The sequence below is a fragment of the Rhincodon typus genome, chromosome 12 (assembly GCF_021869965.1).
Source record: "Rhincodon typus isolate 14 chromosome 12, sRhiTyp1.1, whole genome shotgun sequence".
Taxonomy (NCBI): domain Eukaryota; kingdom Metazoa; phylum Chordata; class Chondrichthyes; order Orectolobiformes; family Rhincodontidae; genus Rhincodon; species Rhincodon typus.
In genome coordinates, this window is record NC_063343.1 from 37,695,566 (window position 1) to 37,717,378 (window position 21,813).

The following is a 21,813-nucleotide window of genomic DNA, read 5'->3' on the forward strand; positions in this document are numbered from 1 at the left end:
CTGGAAGGAAGAACGGAACATCATGAAATTATAACGAGGGAAATGGTACTGATCAAACTAATGCAGCTGAGGGCTGATAATTCCCTGGGTCCTGATGCACTCCATCTTCAGGTCTTAAAAGAGACGGCTAATGGGGTAGTAAATGTGTTAAGTTTTCAAAATTCATTTGATTTTGGGCAGGTTCCACCAGACGGGAATTACTTGTCTATTCAAAAAGGAAGGGAGGCAGAAAGCAGGAAATTGTAGCCACTTAGCACAAATTCTTTTGTGGGGAAGGTGTTAGAATAAATCATTTAAGAAGTTTATAATTTTAGAAAAAATCCAAGGTAATCGGGAAGAATCAGTACAGTTTTATAAAAGGGAATTCATATTTAATTATTGGAGTGTTTTGAAGTAGTAACGTATGCTGTTGATAAGGGAGAACTTTAGTACATACTTTTGTTGGATTTAGAACATAGAACATAGAGCAGTATAGCACAGTACAGGCCCTTTGGCCCATGATGTGCCGAACTTTTACCCTAATCCTAAGGTCTATCTAACCTCCACCCCTACCTTATACTATCATCCATATGCCTATCTTATAGCCGCTTAAATGCCCCTAACGAGGCCGACTCCACTACCCTCTCCGGCAATGCATTCCACGTCCCTACCACTCTCTGAGTAAAGAACCTATCTCTGACGTCTCCCCTATATCTACCTCCACTCACTTTAAAACTATGCCCCCTCATAATCGCTACCTCCACCATAGGAAAAAGTTTCTGAAGGTATTTGACAAGATAATTGCATAGAAGAGAATCATGTGGTGTGGGGGTGGTGGGTGCGCAGTTACAGACAGACATAAAAGGCTATGTAGCAGTCAGAAAACTGAGATCATGGCCTGAATCTTCCCATATTTTGGCGAAGTCTCAATTCTGTGGAGTATCATGGAGAGTTCTGGCCCCTTTTCTCATGCAATCTCTTCTGCTCACCACATTAACTATGCACCTAACACCCACGGCGCACATCTTGTAGAATCATATGCTTGCAAAGGCAGTCTTGCTTGCTGCTGCTGGGGCCTTCAGACATCGATAGAGTCAGTGCCGTATTTATACCCAAGCTGCACACCACTTCAAATGCTGCAGATCAGCAATGTCAGTTCCAAGTCTGCATTACAAAGGAAGATAGCCAAGAAATGGACATTGGCACACTGCTTTGGTGATAGGGGCTTGAAGGTCCTGGCAGATGGAGTAGAGGGTCAGTGGAGTCCATGGAACCAGACCATGCCAGCCTGGTTGGAGGTAACCACCTGGCTCCATATAGTGCCGTAAAATGATTAATGACCTTCTGCACTTCACAATGGTAAGTTCTACCATCTTCACCCTGGTACTACACCCTCATTCCAACCTGCCATTGCCCACACCTCCCATTACTACATGTGGCATCCTCGTTCACTGGCTGACAGCTACCTCATCTTCCCAAAATGCAACCTGCGCTTCCTACTTTTTTTGACTGAGGAACCTCACTGCATTTCCGGCTCTTGCATCACCACTGACAGCTTTTCCAACTATTTTCATCTCACTCAGTCGCTGTATTTGTCATTGCAGAAGAAACTGTCTCGTAACCGGTCAGAAAGGGTGGATTGGAATGTAGAATTTGAAACTCAAACAGATCAGCTGTAATCTCATTGAATGGCAGAACAGGCATGTGCAGCCAAATGGCCTACTTTTAGAATCATTGAATTCCTACAGTGTGGAAGCAGGCCATTTGAACCAGTGAATCCATAACACCCCTCCGAAGAGCATCTCACCATCTCCCAAACTGCCCTATCCCTGCAACCCTGTATTTTCCATGGTTAATCCACCAAACCTGCACTGTGGGAGGAAACCGGAGCACCCAGAGGAAACCCAAGCAAACACGAAGAATGTGCAAACTCCACACAGACAGTCACCCGAGGGCGGAATCAAACCCAGGTCCCTGGCACTGTGAGGCAGCAGTGCTGACCCACTGAGCCATGGTGCCATCCTTACTTTTGTATGTTTGATGTCAGGACCCATGTTTATGTCATTAAATATCTGGCCATTTTTTCATGAAATCTGCCTGTAATTTCAGCATCAATCAGCTTCTGAAGCACCAATTCTGTTCCATGATAAAGTCCCTGCTTAAGATTCAACTTCTGTAGCAAACATTATAACTGCTGCTCCCTGGAGTTACATTTGTACAATGTCATGTTCATTTGAACTACAATGTGTATAAACTCCAGAGAATGTGAACCGGTTTCATTATCATCTATAGAGTCAATGTTGATGTATTTTTTGAATTCATGTGATGCTTTTCTAACACATTTACATTCCAATCTAGTGAGTATTCATTTTCGCAAAATGATAGCTATGGAATAGTAATATGCACCAAATTATTGTTCCTATTATTTTTCCTCCTATGTCATTCCATCTTTCTCATGTTATCCCCTCTCATGCCATCTCCGTGCCTCTTCTTCCATCCTCCTGGCATTGTCACCCTGGCTTTTACCATCCTCCCACCAGGTGCACTATATTCCTCACATAAACAGTCTCTCTCTAGCCTGGCGAACTTTGTTATTTGTCTTGTATTAACTTTTGCTACTTTTGTTCCCCACCTAAACCCCACTCTGCTATGTCACCAGCGATGTTGCATGCTGCAGTCCTCCATGCGCCCTGCATGCTTCCTTGTGCCCTAGGCATTGCCAACAAAACAAAACCAGCACCAGGCACACCTCTTAAACCAACCAGTCAACTGACTATTATTGCTGTCCTGACAGTAAACGGCATATTAACCCCAGTGTAACAGTGTTTGTACAGTTTTTGAGTTTGGATAAGAAAAGAGAGTGAGAAAGAGGAATAAACAAGAGGTGTACCTTCCATTACCCGTTTTCCTTAGGTGGACTGTCAATAGCAAATAAAAGTCAAATTGGCATCGACCTAGAAAAGGACTGAAATCCTCAGGAGAATAACAGTGAAAGGACACAGAAACATCAGAAGAATTCACAGTGGGCTTGAATATAAATTTACATTGAAGGTTGGTCTTAAGTTAAGGGATTATTGAATGGCAGCTACTGCAAAAAGACCTGCACTGTGGAATTGACGATAATTTGACAAAAGGATAATGGCACTTTCATGAGTCTCTGATTAGTTAATAAGATTTGTGCTTCTAAAATACCAAACTCTAAACATGGAAGAGGGAAACGATTTAAATGAATAGGGGAGAGGGAAGGTTCAAGCAAAGTTAATATTATGAGCAGCAAGAGTAGCAAGCAATTGTATCAGGATAAGACCGGAAGTTGAATGATGGAAGTACAGTAATAGTTACAATGGCCAAATTAAGGAAAATTAAACATTTGTAATAGGATAGTGAACTAAATGTAAAAGTTAGCAGGAGATTTATAGGCCCAGAGTAAGCTGGCAGTCTGTGTAGAGGTGTAAACTTGTTTGGGATAGCAAGGAGTGCTGTGCTACTGCTCAATCATCACAGCTAATATTTTACTAGTTGTGGGGTATATGTCAGGACCTTGGGCCAATTGAGGCCTACGTGGCCAATTAATGGCCAATTAAGGGCATCTTTCCTCCACCAGTGGCAATTTGGCAGTGGGCTTGAGGGGTCTCTCATTTTAGGACACCTTGGCCCTGGGAGGCCCCCCTTCCCCTACCCCACATTTGATCCCATTTGTTTGAAACCTGCCTCCAATCCCCACCCAATACCAATGTCCTGATTAGCTCACCCCCTTCTCAAGGGGCTCTCTGCCTGGCCCTAGTGAGGCTGCTGCAGGAAAGGAGGGATAAATAAATTGGAAAACTGATACCAGTAATAGGGAAAACACTACAATCTATTAGTCAGGATGTGATAATGGGGCACTTAGAAGGTCAAAATATAGACCAAGGCAAAGCAGATTTATGAGAAGGAAATTGTGTTTGAAAAATTGATTAGAGTTGTTTCAGGGTGTAATTTGCAGAGTAGACAGGGGAACAGTGGATAAGAGCAAGACCAGTAGTGAAAATCTCCATCACCATGAGGAGTGAAACCATGGTGGGACATTACAGGGAAGCAGATGAGCAATTGTTTGAATGAAAGTGTGGGGAGAGGGAGATCCATTTAGTTAAAGCAACAGGAGACAGGAACCTTCGAGCTCAGAGCTTGAAATATGATGTCAGGAGTTTTAAAAGTGCACACTTAGTTACCGAAGTGCAACCGAATAAAGACTCTTACTCCATGAGGACCATGTGATAGTTAGTGTGTGTCAGCCACTCCGTTTTAAAAGAACCCATGTCCAGGCGTCTTCAACCGTGTTGTGATGAAGTTTGGAGCTGGCAACATCAGGAGCCTCCTGTACCATTCCTGCAGAGACAGACCTGAACATCATAGCGCCACTACAGCCTAGGAACTTTAGTGCTATCACTCTGACATCACCACCCTGCGTGAAACACTATGGGCAGGAACAAGTCACCTCAAAATACACTTTCTTCTGGAAAGGCACTTCTGAGGGAGGAGCATGGGGATGATTTCACCATTAAAAACAATAAAGGGTTGACTTGAAGCAGGGGCTTCAGCAAGTCCCTCTGGGGATGAACTAAAGCCTAACGACCCTTCTGCTCACCCTAATCCAGAAGCAGTACATCAGAGTAACCAGTGCATGTGCCCCAACCCTGGGAACAACATGAGACCAAACAGAGATTCTACTCCAGCCTCAATCAACCATTGTCCCATGTTCAATCGGGAGACAAGCTGATTTTCCTCAACGATTTCAATGCCAGAGTTGGGAGGGATACAAACCTCTTGAAAGGTGTGATTGGTAAGGAAAACTTAGGGAAAGTGAATACCAATAGAGTCCTACTCCTGATAAAATTCACAGAGCATGGTCTAGTCATAACAAATATTTTGTCAGAAACACAAATACACTCTCATTCCAGGCATTGACACCTCATTCGCTATGTCAGGTACCCTAAACTAAACATCCACAGACCTCTACTACCTGCTCCCACCACACAACACTGTCCCCCAATGATTAAGATCCACAATGAGCCACTGGACAAGGTGGATCATTTCTCACACCTTGAGAGCCTCCTGTCACCAATGGTGTAATTCGGTGTCACCTTCAGTGTGACAGTGCAACTTTTGACTATCTGAAGAACAGAGTATTGGATGACAAAAATCTCAAACAAAGCTCATAGTCTACAAAGCAGTAATGTCACCTGTCCCCCTGTGTAGAAGAACATAGAAATGGAAAATAAGAGAGGAGTAGGCCATTTGGCCCTTTCAGCCTGCTAACCATTTATTATGATCTTGGTTAGTCAACCAATTCAATTATCTGTTCCCCCTTTTCCCCCATATCCTTTGATCCCTTTAGCTTCAGTTTCTATATCTAATTCCTTCTTGAAATTATACACAGTTTTGATCTTGACTGCTTTCTGTGGTAGCGAATTCCACTGGCTCAACACTCACTGGGTGAAAAAATGTCTCCTCACCTCTGTCCTAAATGGTTAAACCCGATTCCTCACTCTATGGCCTCTAGTTCTGCACTCCCCCACCAACAAGAACATTCTTCCTGCACCTACCCTCTCTGCCTCTGCTAGAATCTTATAGGTTGGTATGAGACACCTGCAATTCTTCTAAACTCCATTGAATACAATCCTAACTGATTCAACATCTCCTCATACATCAGTCCTGCCATCCCAGAAATAAATTTAGTAAACCTTTACTGCACTCCCTCTGCAGTAAGAACATCCTTCCTCAGATAAAGAGACCAGACTGTACACAATATTTTAGGTGTGGTCACCCCAAGGCCCTGTACAATTGACAATGCACAGCAGACATCCCAAATCTGTGCAGAAATATCACCAGCAATATCTCCACAAACCAGCAATATTTCCGCAAAGTCCTGCATATCCGCAGCAGAATAGACACTTTAATATTAGAGTTCTCCCTTAGGCCATCACATCCAATACTGAAGTAACACTTAATATTAATCAAAACCAAAAGAACTGCGGATGCTGTAAATCAGGAACAAAAACAAAGTTGCTGGAAAAGCTCAGCAGGTCTGGCAGCATCTGTGGAGGAGAAAACAGAGTTAACGTTTCGGGTCCGGTAACCCTTTCTCAGAACTTAATATTAATCAGCTATGTTGGGTGGGTCACATTGTCTACATTGTCTGCCACACATCTTCCAAAACAAGCTCCCCGTTCTGAGCTCTGTCATAGCAAGCAGTTATCAGGGGTCTGCCTGATGCGGGGATACAGGGATAGGGTAGGGTATTGGGTCAGTGTGGACTTGATGAGTCGACTGGCCTGCTTCCACACTGTAGGGATTCTATGATTTAATGCATTGCTTTACTGTTGCTTGGTCAGGGCAGCGATAAACATTTTGATAATGGAAGTATGTACTGTAGTAAGTTGTTGACACGGTTATACCAGAGTCGTTAATCCCACCTGCTGCAACATAGTTTCAAAATGAGGTTTAATAAAAATTGTAATTTTCTTCAATGTGGCCACATTGGCTTTTAACACTGTGAGACATTTTTCTTTCTTGACCTCGGTAAAGTTTATATACTTCTCAGAAGAACATATCATAACCTGCTGTCAGTCCCTCCCACCTTAACAGGATGTAATGTAGTAACCTCAAGATTTGTGTTTTGTGTAAAGTAGCAGGAGATAAGAGTTAGACAATGATATTTAGCCTCCTAGGTAGTTTTATTTATATCAAATCCTACCTTGAAATAAAGAATCCACATTATTCTTTCAGCAATCCCTGTTGCATGATTGAACAGAGGAGTATAATCAGGTTCCAGGGATTTGAAAAATAAATTCTAGCACTCCCCATTGATATTTGTTTTGCTGTTCGTCATTATGAAACAAAATTCTCGAAGGTTTTGCATTTTAATCCCACTCCTACATGATGTGGCAATGTTTGTTAAACCTGAAGGAAATGATAACATCTGATTTCTTTTTTATGAACGTCCATGATGCATTTGAGGCAGTGGTGTAGTAATAATGCGACTGGACTACTAATTTCCAAAAGCCATGGGTTTAAATTTCACCATGCCAGATGCTGGAATTTAAGTTCAGTTTAAAAAATCTGGAGTCTCTGTAATGTGAACATGAAACTATCATCAATTACTGTAAAAACTCATTGAATTCACTGCTGTCCTTTAGGGAAGCATATCTGCCATCCTTATCTAATCTGCTCCACCCATGACCAGATTCACTGTAACATGATTGATTTGTGCTTTGAAATGGCCTGGTTGGACTCTAACTCAAGGGCAATTAGGGATGGTCAATTAATGCTGTGATTGACAACAATTCTGACATCCCATGAAAGATCTTTTATTTAGCAAAATTACTTCTGTCTGGATCCACGTCTTTTTCGGTCTGGAGATGATACCTTCACTATTCATTCTTTGGAGAATTTAGCGGAGAATGACTCTTGCTCAATATCATTCAAAGGTCCAGTGAACCACCTCTTCAATTCTAACTTGAGAGATTCTTCCACAAAGAGCAAGTCAAGCTCAGATATCCACAAACTAACCCATTTTGGATCAAATTTGGTTCACTTGACTAGAGAATCAACCATGAACCAACATCAACCTTTTAAAACAAAACTTCGTTAAGAAATAATTGTGTTAAAGAGTATTTGCAAAGATCATAGCTTTTTTTTGTTAGACTGAAAGTTTGGTCTGAGTTTTTATATGTCATGGATTTGATAATAGAAAGGGCTGTTATTTAAACACAAGGATAAAAGAAGTCTTAGTTAGATATTGTGATCGTAAATCCTAATGCAGTGTTTTTTTTATTAGAGTCCCAAGTTTCTAATTGGTGTTGATATTTAATCAAAATTGGCTGTACTTTTAAGTCCTCAGATAATCCAGTGCAATGTAGTTGTGGCTTGCATTATAAATCAGTTCAGAATGCCAGACTCCACTAGGTGCACACATTAATTTAAAATTTCCCTTCATATTGCTGACATTTAAAAAAAGAATTAGAAAGTGATAAGCAGATAAAGACTAAAATCCTGCTTTGTCTTACTTTGCCAAAATCCCATTAATTAGAATGAAGAGATACTAGAACATTTTGAAATACTCATGGCTTTTCACATTATTACAAGGGTTAATGATACCTGATCACTTCACCACTATTGTCACAACTGCACTATGAATCTTAGGCTTATCAGAAAGGTGACAGTTATTTTTACACATTTTGTTAGTCTTTCAATGCTAGGATCTTAAGGCTACTTATAGGTTTTCAATAATAATGTAGTTAGCCTTCATTTATTTCTGACATTATGGAAGACAACACTAAATAATAATATTATTTGGCCGTTATATTTGTCAGTACTACTGACACTCAGGATAATTAGATAAATCCTTTCTACAATGAGGATAACTGTTAATGAGATTTCACTTCTTCTGGGTTAATGTTTTTGCTTGCAAGTGTATCATTCATTTAACAAAGTTCCATTTAATGAATTTGGGGATCCTGCCTGTTGATTACAATGGGTATATTATTGCATTGAGCCACATAATTTATATTTTATAATTTCACTTGAGAATTCCAAGCTGACTCCGATGCCCTCAGCTTTAAATTGTATCTAGTTTTTGGATCCACAAGGAATAAATGTATTAAAAAAATCTGTTTGTTGGTAATTTATAACGTTGGAGCCAAACTGGTTTTGTACTGTTTTCATATGAGGATGTTATTGCTATCTAATACGTCCTGTCAAATGTATTTTTATTTTTTCTGCAGGTTAATGAGATTTACCATGATGAGTCTCTGGGAGCCCATGTCAATGTTGTGTTGGTGCGAATAATCATGCTGGGTTATGCAAAGGTAATGGAAAATGTATTTGTTGTCTGAGTGTATACATAGCCCCTAATAAAGTGTGTATGACTGTTTGTATTTCAACAAATCAAGGAGTTGTTTACACATGTTGAGGCCAGAATTTTCTGAAGCCCCACCCCCCCACCACCCGATTTCTGAACAGAACTGTACACAGGATCATACTTGATTTCCAGGTAGCTGGGTAGTATTGTGGCGAGGTTTAACAAAATTCTAGAAACCCTCCTCCTGGTCCACACCTTCCAAAAGGTCGTATTTGAGGAAGAAGAAGTTTCAGTTTGTTCCAGGTGAATTAGGATTTGATAGAGATCAGACATTTCTAACCCCACCGCGAATTTGAGTCTGCACAGGCCATTAAATTCACATCCTTAATACCATTGTGATTTTTTTTGGCACATACTGATCAAAAATTTATTTATTTTTCTAAAATCTATTTCTTTTTAATTTCTAAAGAGATACAAAATATAATGATTCCATCACAGTGCGCTTTTCAACTCTATCACAAATAGTAATACTAGAATTGATATTTAAAGGTCAATTTTGTGACCCCCTTAAATAAGATCTTTTATATTCTACATAATAAGACTGGCCCAGTTTACTCAAAAATACTTAAGAGAAGGCATCTGTTCTTGTAAACTCCTGCTTTCTCATTTTGTGCATGTACTTAAGGCCACTGAGAGGCACTTGCCAAATTTTGGAAAGTAGAATTTGGCAAAATCTCTACTGAGGATTATTGGCTGCCTGGGTAAAGCTGTGTGCAGCTTTGTGAAGTTAGATCATACGAGTAACCAAGCTGACTCCTTGCACAACTTTGATGTTGCATCAGCAGCTTTGTCTCAGTGAGAAATGTGGCAAATTGCAAACCAAGCTTTAAAAGATGATATAAACTAACAATTGCTCAGTAATTGTGTTACTGGTCAGATATTTTAGCAATCGTGGATAAATATTCAGTGGCTGTTGTGGTGCAGTGGTAGTGTTCCTATCCCTGGACCAAGAGACCTGGGTTCAAGTCCTGCCTCAACCAGTGGTGTGTAAGAGCATCCCTGAACAGGTTGATTAGGAAAAATAGGTTAAATTGCAGGGGAGGGGGGAAAGAGCTTGAGTTCAACTTCCATCACAATAGTTGAAAATATTAAAATTTAAATAAACCTGAAATAGAAGCTAGTATTAGTGCTCACTCAACTACTAGACTATGATAAACCAATCCATTTGATTCCTAATCTGTCTGGGTCTATGTATGATTCAGGATCCATAACAATGTGGTTGACACTTAACTACCCTTTAATGACCCCCCTTGACCGGAATGCAGCTCTGCCAGGAGTGTGCCCATTAACAGCATGCACGCAGGTGGTGATGCTACATAATGATGGTTACTTCCTGCTTTCACTCTCTGGCAGTACCATCTCAACAAAATTCAGCCCAATGTTTCTCTTGTTAAACCAACATTATCTCCAACTACAAATTCAAAATCTTGTGTCTTGAATCCAGTACCTGTCACCAGGACAGGTTCCATTCATGTCATTTCTGTACCAAATCTTGCAGCTGGGTTTTTCGATCATTTCACATCATCCTTTAAGTCATTTTGAATGTGATCTCATAAATTACATACAGTGCTGGCTGAATTTTGACCAAACTTAGGCGTATTTGCCAAATTGTTTTTCAGCTGAGGCAGGCCAGACAGATTTCAAGCTTGTGCTAAATGAGCTGGAAAGCCTGAATTAAAAAGCATAGAGCACTGGAGAAACTTGGCAGTACCCTACACAGGCTGGAGGAGCAGCACCTTATTTTCCATTTTGGTACTTTGCAGCCTTCCGGACTCAGCATTGAATTCAACAATCTCAGACCATGAGCGCTGTCAACCATTTTGTTTCCCCTGTCTTCCTTGCCCCCTCCCTGCCCAGTGTCAGGTTTTGTTGATTTTTGCTGATCAGCTATTATTATTTTGTATTCTGCAATTAACACTTCCTATGGACTTATCTCTACAACCATTACAACGGTGTTTGCCTTGTGTGAAAACGGTGATCTCTAATTTTGCTTGCCCTGTAACCATGGCCTGACCTTCTCTTCTATTCCACTTGCTCCTCACCACCTTCTTTTACAGTATAACACCCATTACTTTTCCGCTTCTGCATTCAGTTTTAAAGAAGAATCATAATGGACTCAGTATGTTAACTCTGTTCCACTCTCCGCAGAAGTTGCCGGAATTGCTGAGTTTCTTCAGTAGTTTTGCTTTCTTTGCAGTGTCCGCTGCATTTTACTGTTGTATAAACCAGGCAGCTTATTGCTCAATATAGTCATAGAATCCCTACAGTGTGGAAACAGGCCCTTCAGCCCAACAAGTCCACACCAAACCTTGGAGCATCCCACCCAGACCCATCCCCCTATAACCCACCTAATCTACACCTCCCTGAACGCTACAGGCAATTTAGCATAGCCAATCCACCTAACCTACACATCTTTGGACTGTGGGAGGAAACCGGAGCACCCGGAGGAAACCCACGCAGACACGGAGGAGAATGTGCAAACTCCACACAGACAGTCACTCAAGGCTAGAATTGAACCTGGGACCCTGGTGCTGTGAGGCAGCAGTGCTAACCACTGTGCTACCGTGCTGCTCGTCACTACATTTCATTACATACAGTTACATTTCAGGAATAAACCAAATTTTGATCTGTAAATTAAATGTTGTGCAATTTGAGGCTCCGACATCAATCCCAGTTATGAACTGAGAACAGACATTCTCCTAGAGGAGCTCAACAAAGTTTGCTACTCTCGGGTCTTGACTTTTTATATCGGTAACCCATTTTAAACATCCATATTAGAAAGAAGGGAGTGAGAGAGAAATATATCGTTTTCATTCACCCATATACACACACATATACATTCCTTTTGGGCCGATGTTGACAGAAGTTCTGATGCTGTTGATAAAGAGTTACAAGAACTTGTTGAAGTTTTCATCAATTGTTCTCTTTATGAGCTAAAAATCGAAACTGCTAGGTCTTTGCACTCAAGTGCGCTGATGATAGGAAAAGAAATTTGAAACTGTTACAAGGTATTCCAACTGACATAAGTGCACAAGTTTACCTCACAGACTGAAATATATCTGCAGTGTAATCACCGTGGTAACACAGTAAATGTATGGCAGACAATTTGCACGGAACAAGTTTGCGCAATTAACATTGTGATAATGACCAGGTAATCATTTCTTTTTTCAGTAGTTTGAATTCCTTTATCACAAAACAGTGCCATTGGAACTTCTGTGTCCATTTGACAGAACAGACAACTAAAAATTTGACATTTTTCATTCAAAAATCAGCAGCTCCAACTGCACTTCCTCAAAACTACGCTGGATTTCAGCATTGGCTTACAATTGTACATTCAAGTCTCTGATGAAGACCATGTCCAATAAGAGCCATTCTAATCACAGCCCCTTGACATTTAATGGTGTTACCATCACCGAATCCCCCACTGTCAACATTCCTGAGGTTACCATTGACCAGAAACTTAACCTGACTCAGCTCATAAATGCAGTAGCTGTAAGACGAGGTCAGGGACTAAGAATATTGTGGCAAGTAACTCATCTCCTGACTCCCCAAAGCCTGTCCACCACCTGCACGGCACAAGCCAGGAGAATGGAATACTCCCCATTTGCCTGGATGGGTGCAGTTCCAACGACACTCAAGAAACTTGAAACCATCCAGGACAACAAGGCTGCTTGATTGACACCACATCCACAAGTATCCACTCCCTCCACCAATGATGCTCAGTAGCAGCAGTGTGTACTATCTACAAGATGCACTGCAGAAATTCACCAAAGATCCTTTGACAGCACTTTCCAAACCCACAATCACTTCTGTCTGGAAGGACAAGGCAGCAGATACATGGGAACACCACTCTCTGCAAGTTCTCCTCCAAGCCACTCACCATCTTCACTCGGAAATATATTGCCGTTCCTTCACTGTCATTGGGTCAAAATCCTGAAATTCCCTCTCTAAGTGCATAATGGGTCAACCTACAGCACAGGGACTGCAGCAGTTCAAGGCAGCTCACCACCACCACCTCAAGGACAGCTAGGCACAGGCAATAAGTGCTGGTCAGCCAGCAATGCTCATGTCCCATGAGTGAATAAACAAAAACAGAATAGAACTAAAAACGCAGAACTTTCTGACTCAGAATCAAGGATGCTACCCACTGAATCATGTGACAATAACAGACGCCCAAAATAAATAAACTAAAAAACCTTTCTATAAAAAGCTTATTTTACTTCCAAAGATTTTCAAATTTTTACACCTACATAGAAGTAGGGATCAACTATGTGGTGCTATACTGATAAACTTAGGGATTCAGCATTTGGCACAGTAGGCAGGAAACATGGCGGCCAGAATAGTTAATCATGGCAGATGCCGCATATAAATCTCTTGATGGCAGGAAAAATCCACACAATCTGGAAGTGGGAACATGCCAGTGGGATAACTCACTGACAACCTGCCGTGGACCAATCAGACTATTCATAGATTTCCATCTTGGAGAAGAAAGATCTCCCTCCTCGCCCACTCACTTCATTGCTTCCCTCTCTCATCTACTCTCTCCACCTACTCCCCCACCCCTTCTCCCCCTACACTCCTTCCCCCTTCACCCACTGCCTTCATTCCTTCCCCCTCTTAACCCACACACTTCACTCCTTCCCCCTTCACCACTCCCTTCACCACTCGCTTCAACCATTCCCTTTCTTAACCCACACGCCTCACAGCTTCCCCCCTCACCTACTCCCTTCACCATTCCCTTCATTGTTTCCCCCCCCCCCCCCTCCCTTCACCTACTCCCTTCACCACTTCCCTCCCTTCACTCACGCACTTCACCCATTCCCCTTCTTAACCCACACGCCTCACTGCTTCCCCCCTCACCCACTCCCTTCACCTACTCCCTTCACTCTTTGCCCCTGCACCCACTCCCTTCCCTGCTTCCCCCTCTCACCTGTTCCTTTTACTGCTTTGCCCTCTCACCCTCCCTAACCCTCTAATCCATCTGGATTTCCCTGATACTCATCCTTGAGGAACATCCATTCTGCAAGGACAAAGGCCAGCGCATAGTGGGATGTGGCCCTTTGGGCTGCCTATTACACACCTCCACCAGGACGTTTGAATAGGGGACAGGGTTCATAAAAGCCTGTCATCTTCCTGACCACTATGACCTGTTTCTTATTTTACACTGTGGTGGTGGAGGTTTCAGGTGGTTCACCTACCCCTGGGCATCTTTCCCCCGCTGCTATTTTGCCAATGTCAAATTGTAGCTTCTGTACACCATAATGCTCTTAGAAGTATATTGTATCTGCAAAGTAAATTCAGAATTACTTCCTTAATAAAGCCCTGTTTTAGACAATGAAGTGCTGCAGAACAGCAATTTGAATGTTGACTTTAAGTGTCTTTCTTTCTGTTATTTATGGCTCTTACATGTGGATAAAACACAGTTGTTTTGACTTTAAGAGGAATATAGATGGCTTGACAGTAATTAAGCAATAAATACTTAGAGATAAGTTTATAAAAGCCTTCAGCCCACAGTACTGGCTGTAGTGTGAAAGTTATTTGTCAGCAGCTCCAGAAGCCTTCTGTCCCAAGCTTCCTACAGACTTCTACAAAACACTGGCAGGATGCCATTGGAATCCTGTGCAAGAACATGATGCCCTGGGATTTTCATTATTCCTGGGGTTTTCTGGTGGTCCTTGTAAGGAGTGGAACCTCCACCCGCCCCTTACAATTCCAGTGACATCAGTGGATGATTCCAGAGTATGGACATCTTGTACTGGGGGTTCTCACTCCTGCTCAGTCCAAATCCAGTAACGGACTACAAGTTATGAAGCTGAATGAGGTGCTCTTCAGATGGACATATGTTGACTCCATTGGGAAATCTACCTGAAGATAAAGAAGAAAAAAATAATTGGGTACATTAGAATAATTCATTCAATCATTTGAAACTTCCACCATTTAAGACGATCATGGCTGATCTGTATCTGCTTTAGCTATCCACCCTACATGCCTTGCTTCTATAGCCCTTCATACACTTGCACCCAAGTAAAACCTGACTTGCTCCCATCACCCAAAAGCTTAAAAATGAGATGACAGGGGTCTTTTAGAGGTCCGGTGACAGCTGGTGGGAGGTGATCGAGTAGGTAGGCACGAGATCTGCCATAGTGACTGTGTCCCACTTCCCACTCACTCTCCAGACTCTGATGGGATCAACATTTAAGACACAACCCCAATTTAACGAGCAGGACTGGTACACACAGATTTTCCAGAAGACCATGCTTAGTTCAGTCAGGATCATAATACCTAATGGATTGAGTAATAAAAACTGTTCATGCCTGTAACATACATCTGCTTGAGTTCTTCTTTACATTTTCCATTCTCTTCCTTGTCGTTGGTTAAGCAGTGTTTCTGTTCCCAGTTGGTTCTTTTCAACTTTTATTCTTGAATTAATAATATTTCCCAAAAATGCCCTCCAAAAGTTTTTTATTGTCTCTGAACACGTTGCAGCAAAAAATGTCTTTTCCACCAGAGCAAACTAGTTAAAGGGATAAAACTGTCTGACATGCAAGAGACATGACTGTTCCTCACTCAGCTCACTTTATACATCTGAACATGAGCAACTCTTCGACAACACCACAAACTTGTCAACTTACTTTCTCAACCTGTCCCCTAAATACAGCAACAATGTTCCCACTCTCAGCTCAACCAATCTCCTGGGTTCTATGAACAATTCCAAATTCAAATACATGTGGCACTGTTGTCTACACAGCCAATACCCAAGGCATTATGGCAGAAATAGCTAAAAACAAACAATCAGACAGCACTGCTCACTTCTATCACAGGAATTCTCAAACTTGGCACTTGCTCCCTCAGGGATGTTCCTTTTCCACTTCCAGCCAAAATCCACCTTAACAATCCAACACCGTTCTCAGAGTGAGTTATTTGCTGTGAAGGTCAGCCAAAACAAGATCTGAGGCCTGAGGCAAATCCTGACAAGGGGATGAGGGAGACTACTGATGCAAGCCATAAGTTATTTGTAGCTTCAAGCTGGAAACGAAGATCGCTGAGTAAAAGCACCACATGATCCTAGAATGCCAGATCAAGGCTAAGCTGATGGATATCTGCAATTATGTACTGATGGTACATAATTGAGAGGTATGGTACTGAGCACAGATAATAGGTAGAGATTCTATTAAAAATGTGCATTTATAATGGAGATTTTAATTTTAGTTTTTTTCTACATTGTCAATACCATGTCAGTTTAAAATTGTATATAAAGAGCTGGGGTTTGATGAGAAATATGTAACCTATTATAAAAAATACATACTTTATCAGCATCCCTGTCTGACTAGTTACACAGGATAATGGATAACCCTGCCAGAGTGGGTGGGTATCAGAGTGTTCTGAACCTAAAACCACCAAAAAAATCAGTTGTCAGGAAACCAACTGGAACCAGCTGATTAACTTATGCTAAGAATCAGATAACAGTATGTTTAATCATGGATTCTGGATTACTGCCATGACAAGAGGTTCCCAGGCATCATGAACTCTCCAGGATGATCTGGGTAACAGGCTGAAAACCCTTTAAATACAGTCCTATGACAACTGCTTGTTTGCGTAGGTGACTGGTTTTTGTTCACAAGACTTGTTCTGACAGTATTCTTTCACTGATTGGAAGGTCATTTCTATTACCGTGGAGTGTTCTGCCTTTAATGTAGACATCTATGCTGTTAGCCGTCAGATCATCCTGGGAACAGCTCATACGGCTCTATCTTTGACCTCTAATGATTAGAACTAGAGGAACAACATCAACAGCAACAGCAACCATCTCCTTAGTTGCTTACCACTCCAACGGATAGAGCAAATGGACACAGGAGTCCGACTGACAGGAGCACAGCTACTCAACACAGGGGTTCCCAGGAGACAAGCATTGTTCTGGACATGACTGAGCACCAGGTGCCTCAGGAGACTTAGACTCTCATGTTAGACTGTTGCTAATATTTACAACTTCCAGGAAGATGACTTCCTGCCAAATGAACACAATGGGCATGAATTGCCAATGGCCATCAACAACACCACAGCCCTGCATTTCATCACCTCCAGCTCCTCCCATGGAACAGCCAGCGATATCTGTAGAATCACACATCTGATGCACACAGTGAATGTCCTAAGTGCCTGCTGCAAATCCAAGAGGCGGACATCAGTGCAAAGACCTGACATGATATAGCACTCGTGTTGGATTCAGACCATCCCAGTATCCCTCAGTCATGTGCAGTGCCTTGGGATGAAACTGCCTGTATTTTCTGCTACTGCTGCTAAAGATTTGTCCTCTTTTTGGCTGAACTATGAAGCACAGGACCTTTGGCGAGCTGAGCAGAGGATAGTATGTGTTGGGGACTCTATCCCTATCACCACTATCTGCTGTGGCTCACATGTGACACATGCTTAAATATGTGCCAACACAGCTACCTGGCTTCAAACACTCACCAAGACCTGGGCTGATGTCGAGTTGCAGTGAGTCACATGACAGTGCCTCATCTGTAAAATCTTGCTCCAACCCCAGCTCTTGAATAATTCCTGAAGTACCTGTGGTGAGTCTGAAGTCAGTGGTGGGGAAGTTGTTGGAGGGGGTTCTGAGAGAGAATTTGGAGAGGCAAGGACTGATTAGTGATAGCCAGCATGGTTTGGGGCTTGGGAAATCATGTCTCACAAACTTGCTGGAGATTTTTGAGGATGTAGTAAAAAAAAGACTGATGAAGGCAAAGCCATAGGTGTTGTCTACATAGACTTTACTAAAGCCTTTGATAAGGTCCCACACGGTAGATTGATTAGTAAAGTTAGGTCACATGGGATTCAGGGAGAGCTAGCCAATTGGATACAAAATTGGCTTGACTGTAGGAGACAGAGGGTGATGGAGGAGAGTTGTTTTTCGGACTGGACCCCTGTGATCAGCTGTGTTCTGCAGGGATTGATGGCTAGGTCCACTGTTGTCTGTCATTCATATAAATGATTTGGATGAGAATTTCAGAGGCATAGTTAGTAAGTTTGTGGATGACACCAAGATTGGTGGTATAGTCAATAGTGAAGAAGGTTATCTAAGATTACAAAGGGATCTTGAACAATTGGGCTAGTGGTTGAGGAGTGGCAGATAGTTTAATTTGGACAAATGTGAGGTATTGCATTTTGGGTAAAATGATGAACAAGGGCAGGACTTATACAATTAATGGTAGAGGCCCGAGTAGTGTTGTTGAAAAAGAAACCTAAGGGTTCAGCTACACACTTCTTTGAAAGTTGCATCACAGGTCGACAGGGCGAGGCCACTTTTGGAGTATTGTGTACAGTCTGGTCACCCTGTTATAGGAAGGATATTATTAAACTGGAGAGGGCTCTGAAGAGATTTACTAGGATGTTGATGGGAATTGGTGGTTTCATTTATAAAAATAGGCTGGAACTTTTTTCACTAAGAGTGTAGGAAGTTGAGGGTTGACCTTATACAGATTTATAAAATCATGAGGGGAGTAGATAAGGTGAATAGCAAAGGTCTTTTCCCTAGGGTGGGGGAGTTCAAAACAAGGAGGCATATTTTTAAGGTAAGAGGCAAAAGATTTAAAAGGGACCTTAGGGGCATCTTTTTCACACAGAGAGTGGTTCGTATTTGGAATGAATTGCCAGATGAAGTGGTAGATGTAAGTACAGTTACAATGTTTAAAAGACATTTGGATAGGTACATGAATAGGAAAGGCATAGATATGGCCAAATGCAGGCAAGTGGGACAAGTTTAGTTTGGGAAACTTGGTCAGCATGGATGAGCTGGATCCATGTTTTATGACTCTATGACGTGAATTAGAACAAAGTAAATGGGTTTCAAAACAACATTTTGAATATCATCATATTTCAGTGGCTATTGCTTTCAAGCCAACATGAGTGAGTGTTGTCAAGTGGCCATGAAGTATAAATCCTGTCACCAGCTAATTGTAAGAACCCTGTGATAACAAGGTGTAGAGCTGGATGAACACAGCAGGCCAAGCAGCATCAGAGGAGCAGGAAGACTGACGTTTCGGGCCTACACCCTTCTTCAGGCCTGCTGTGTTCATCCAGCTCTACACCTTGTTATCTCAGATTCTCCAGCATCTGCAGTTCCTACTATCTCTATAAGAACCCTGTGTTCCCCAGCCCTCCACCACTTCATCGCCAATGGTCATAGATTCTAAAGCTCTGCTCATTTTCGATGCATATTCATCCAGAATGATCAGGGTAGCTCTGACTGGAGAGCCACTCCTGATTCTCTGTCTTTCCCTGGTGTTTTGTGAGGTGCAATTCTGCAAGGTAATATAGGAGACGCAGTGGTGTAAGAACTGATATGCTTTGAGAGAATAGTCTGACATTTGTGGAAGATCACTCACTTTGAGGGATGGATGTGAAATAACAATAAGAAGAAGACAAGTGTCCGATGGTGGCTGATCAAATGGGCTTGTGAGGAGGTGCCTTGAGAAAGAATGGATGGAATTGAAAGATGTGTTGGTCTGAGGAATGCCGGGCAGGAGAAAGCTAGTGATGTCAGAACATTTAAACAATCACTTGAATGTGGAATGCCATTCACTTACTTAGTGAGGTTATTGAACCTCTGTGGTATAGTCATAGACTCTAAAGCTCGAGCAAGAGGCTATACTCCTACTGCTCAGTTCCTCATTCACCTCCAGCTATGCCTCTGAGGTAAACTTCTTTACAAAATTTCCCTGTGAACTCTTATATCCTGCAATAAGATCTCCAGGAAGGGATATATGTAGGGAGCAACAGTGTCCTTCCTGCATTGAGATTCCATCATTCAAGTTTCTGTCTCTCACTGACTAATTGTAAAATGGTTCCATTTTTGTCTCTCACCAGGATCCCTTTAAGTACCGAGGCTCCAAGAATCCTGGGTTGGCTGTGAGCAGGGCTACCTGCTCCAGTTGGTTAGGAAAATGGCATTCTAATGCCATGGCTTGGCAAAAGAGCCAAGGAAATGCCCTTTCCACAAACTTACAGGTTGTTTTCATGTTGCCCGGCCTCCTCTGATGTGAGCAGGTACAAACATCCAAAATGTGTTCACGGCCCAACTCTTTACGTGGGCTTTCTGTTAATAGCTTCCTTCCATCCTGCCACCAAAACATCCACCCCATCCCACCACAACACTCTGGGTGGCCTCAGTGCGAAAACCACTTGTGCTGCAGAGCCTGCTCTTGTAAAAGAAAAGTGGCGAGCGTCTTGCAACTCCAACTCATGTGTTTAAAGCAGTTTTTAAAACATTAACGATTCAAATGAAATTTTCTAACTCTAGCCTACGAGTGAAAGTTTTGCTGAGAAGTGCATGTGAGAGATTCAGGCACGCAATGTGTGAGAATGTTACAATTCAATAATTGAATAGTTACAAAAAAAAATCAACATTTTGAAATCCACATCTGGTATGTGAGGTTCTGCACCGGGAGCTCAATTTCAATGGACTGAAAGTTGGATAAGTTCTACGGGCAGGCTGTCTGCTTGTCCAAATGCATGCCTAAGTAAGTGACGACAAAAATTAACCCCATTTCTTTTAAGTGGTTCGAAGCCTCCTTGGAAACAAGAACAGCATTCAGAGAAATCCTTCAGTAATCTAGTTCAAGTATTCCACAGTGTAACTTCAGTGCCAAAATGTCTGAGAATCATACCGAGTGTGAGAAAGAGACAGGCAGACTGGAACACCAATCAGCGCCAGAAAGAAGACAGCAAGTGATGGAAAGTGGGAGGCAAGCAGATTCGCAGTCACACAAAGGAAGGCGCACACAATTAAAGGAAAATGTTGTGTGTGAATATTACTATGGGAAATAGTAAATATACAAAGCGTTTTTAAATTAAATTTTAAAAATCAGTGAAAATGGAAGGCAAATTGCTATTAGTTCAGAAAATAATGCCACATATTCAACAATCTCTCGCTTGAAGCATGTTCTAACTCTTGCACTGTAGTCAGTTGAAATTGCGCTAAAATTTAAAGAGAATTGTTTCCTTTCTTAGTCTGTTACTTTAATTGAAATTGGGAACCCCTCACAAAGTTTGGAGAATGTGTGCCGATGGGCTTACTCCCAGCAGAAGTCTGATACAAGCCATGCAGAATATCATGACCATGCCATCTTTCTAACAAGGCAGGACTTTGGACCATCAGGAATGCAAGGTACTGTATTCTATTCAGGTTGGGTGCATGGTTTTGTCCTGTTCTCTTACATACTTTTTGATAAATGATCAAGGGAATGCATTTCATAGTAACTGGCATGCTATTTTCCAGTCCGATGTTTTAAAATTCCAGGATGATATGGGGACGTGCAGCCCAAGGTGGACCCATTGAAGATTGGGCTCCAGGTCTCACTTAGCTCAGACTGATGAGCTGCAGTTACATGCTGGGCATCCATAGCAGCTTACCCACAAAACTCAATATACGTTTGGGCTACTGACAGCAACACTGCCCCATACAAGAGGAGAGGCTGATTGGAAGGGAGTTGTGGGTGCCTAGCAGGGGAAGACAATCAGGAGTAGAGGCAATCAGGAGAAGTGGGATCAAAACTGTGTTTGGAGGGAGGTTGAGGGAAGTGGGAGAGCAAGGCAATGATCAAGAGGGCGTTGGTTAGCAGTAGTCAGCAGTCAACTGTTGTAATAATGTCGTCCTGCATCTTTTAACTCAACACTTAGCTAAGTACTTTTTAGACTTGCTTTTTTAGATGGTGTCTGCTGGTTAGGCTGCATATAGATCTGATCTTCCTAATTGCAGCCAGATGTATTCAGGTCAAGCAGGCATTTGTAAAGCAGGCAATAAAAATGCTAAGGGACAAATGTCTGTTTTGATGGCTATATAGATATGGCAACAGCCAGCAATTTGAATAAATTCTAACACAAGCACAGGATGTTCCACTGGTAGTTCCATTTGATTCTGCTGAGTACCAAGGGAAGAA

General features: G+C 42.0%; 1 protein-coding gene across 2 annotated transcripts in view; it reads left to right on the top strand.

Annotated features, from left to right (window-relative positions):
• The window catches only part of LOC109916643 (A disintegrin and metalloproteinase with thrombospondin motifs 2-like), a 223,251-nt gene that overhangs the window by 147,028 nt on the left and 54,410 nt on the right, over positions 1–21,813 (top strand). For both annotated transcript variants that reach the window (XR_007263412.1, XM_048603996.1), the window contains exons 5-6: positions 8,742–8,825; positions 20,885–21,041. Coding sequence is in view for 1 of the 2 variants with exons in the window: in XM_048603996.1 (XP_048459953.1) it covers positions 8,742–8,825; positions 20,885–21,041 (241 nt within the window). In the remaining variant the exon portion in view is untranslated. The remainder of the gene's footprint in view (positions 1–8,741; positions 8,826–20,884; positions 21,042–21,813) is intronic.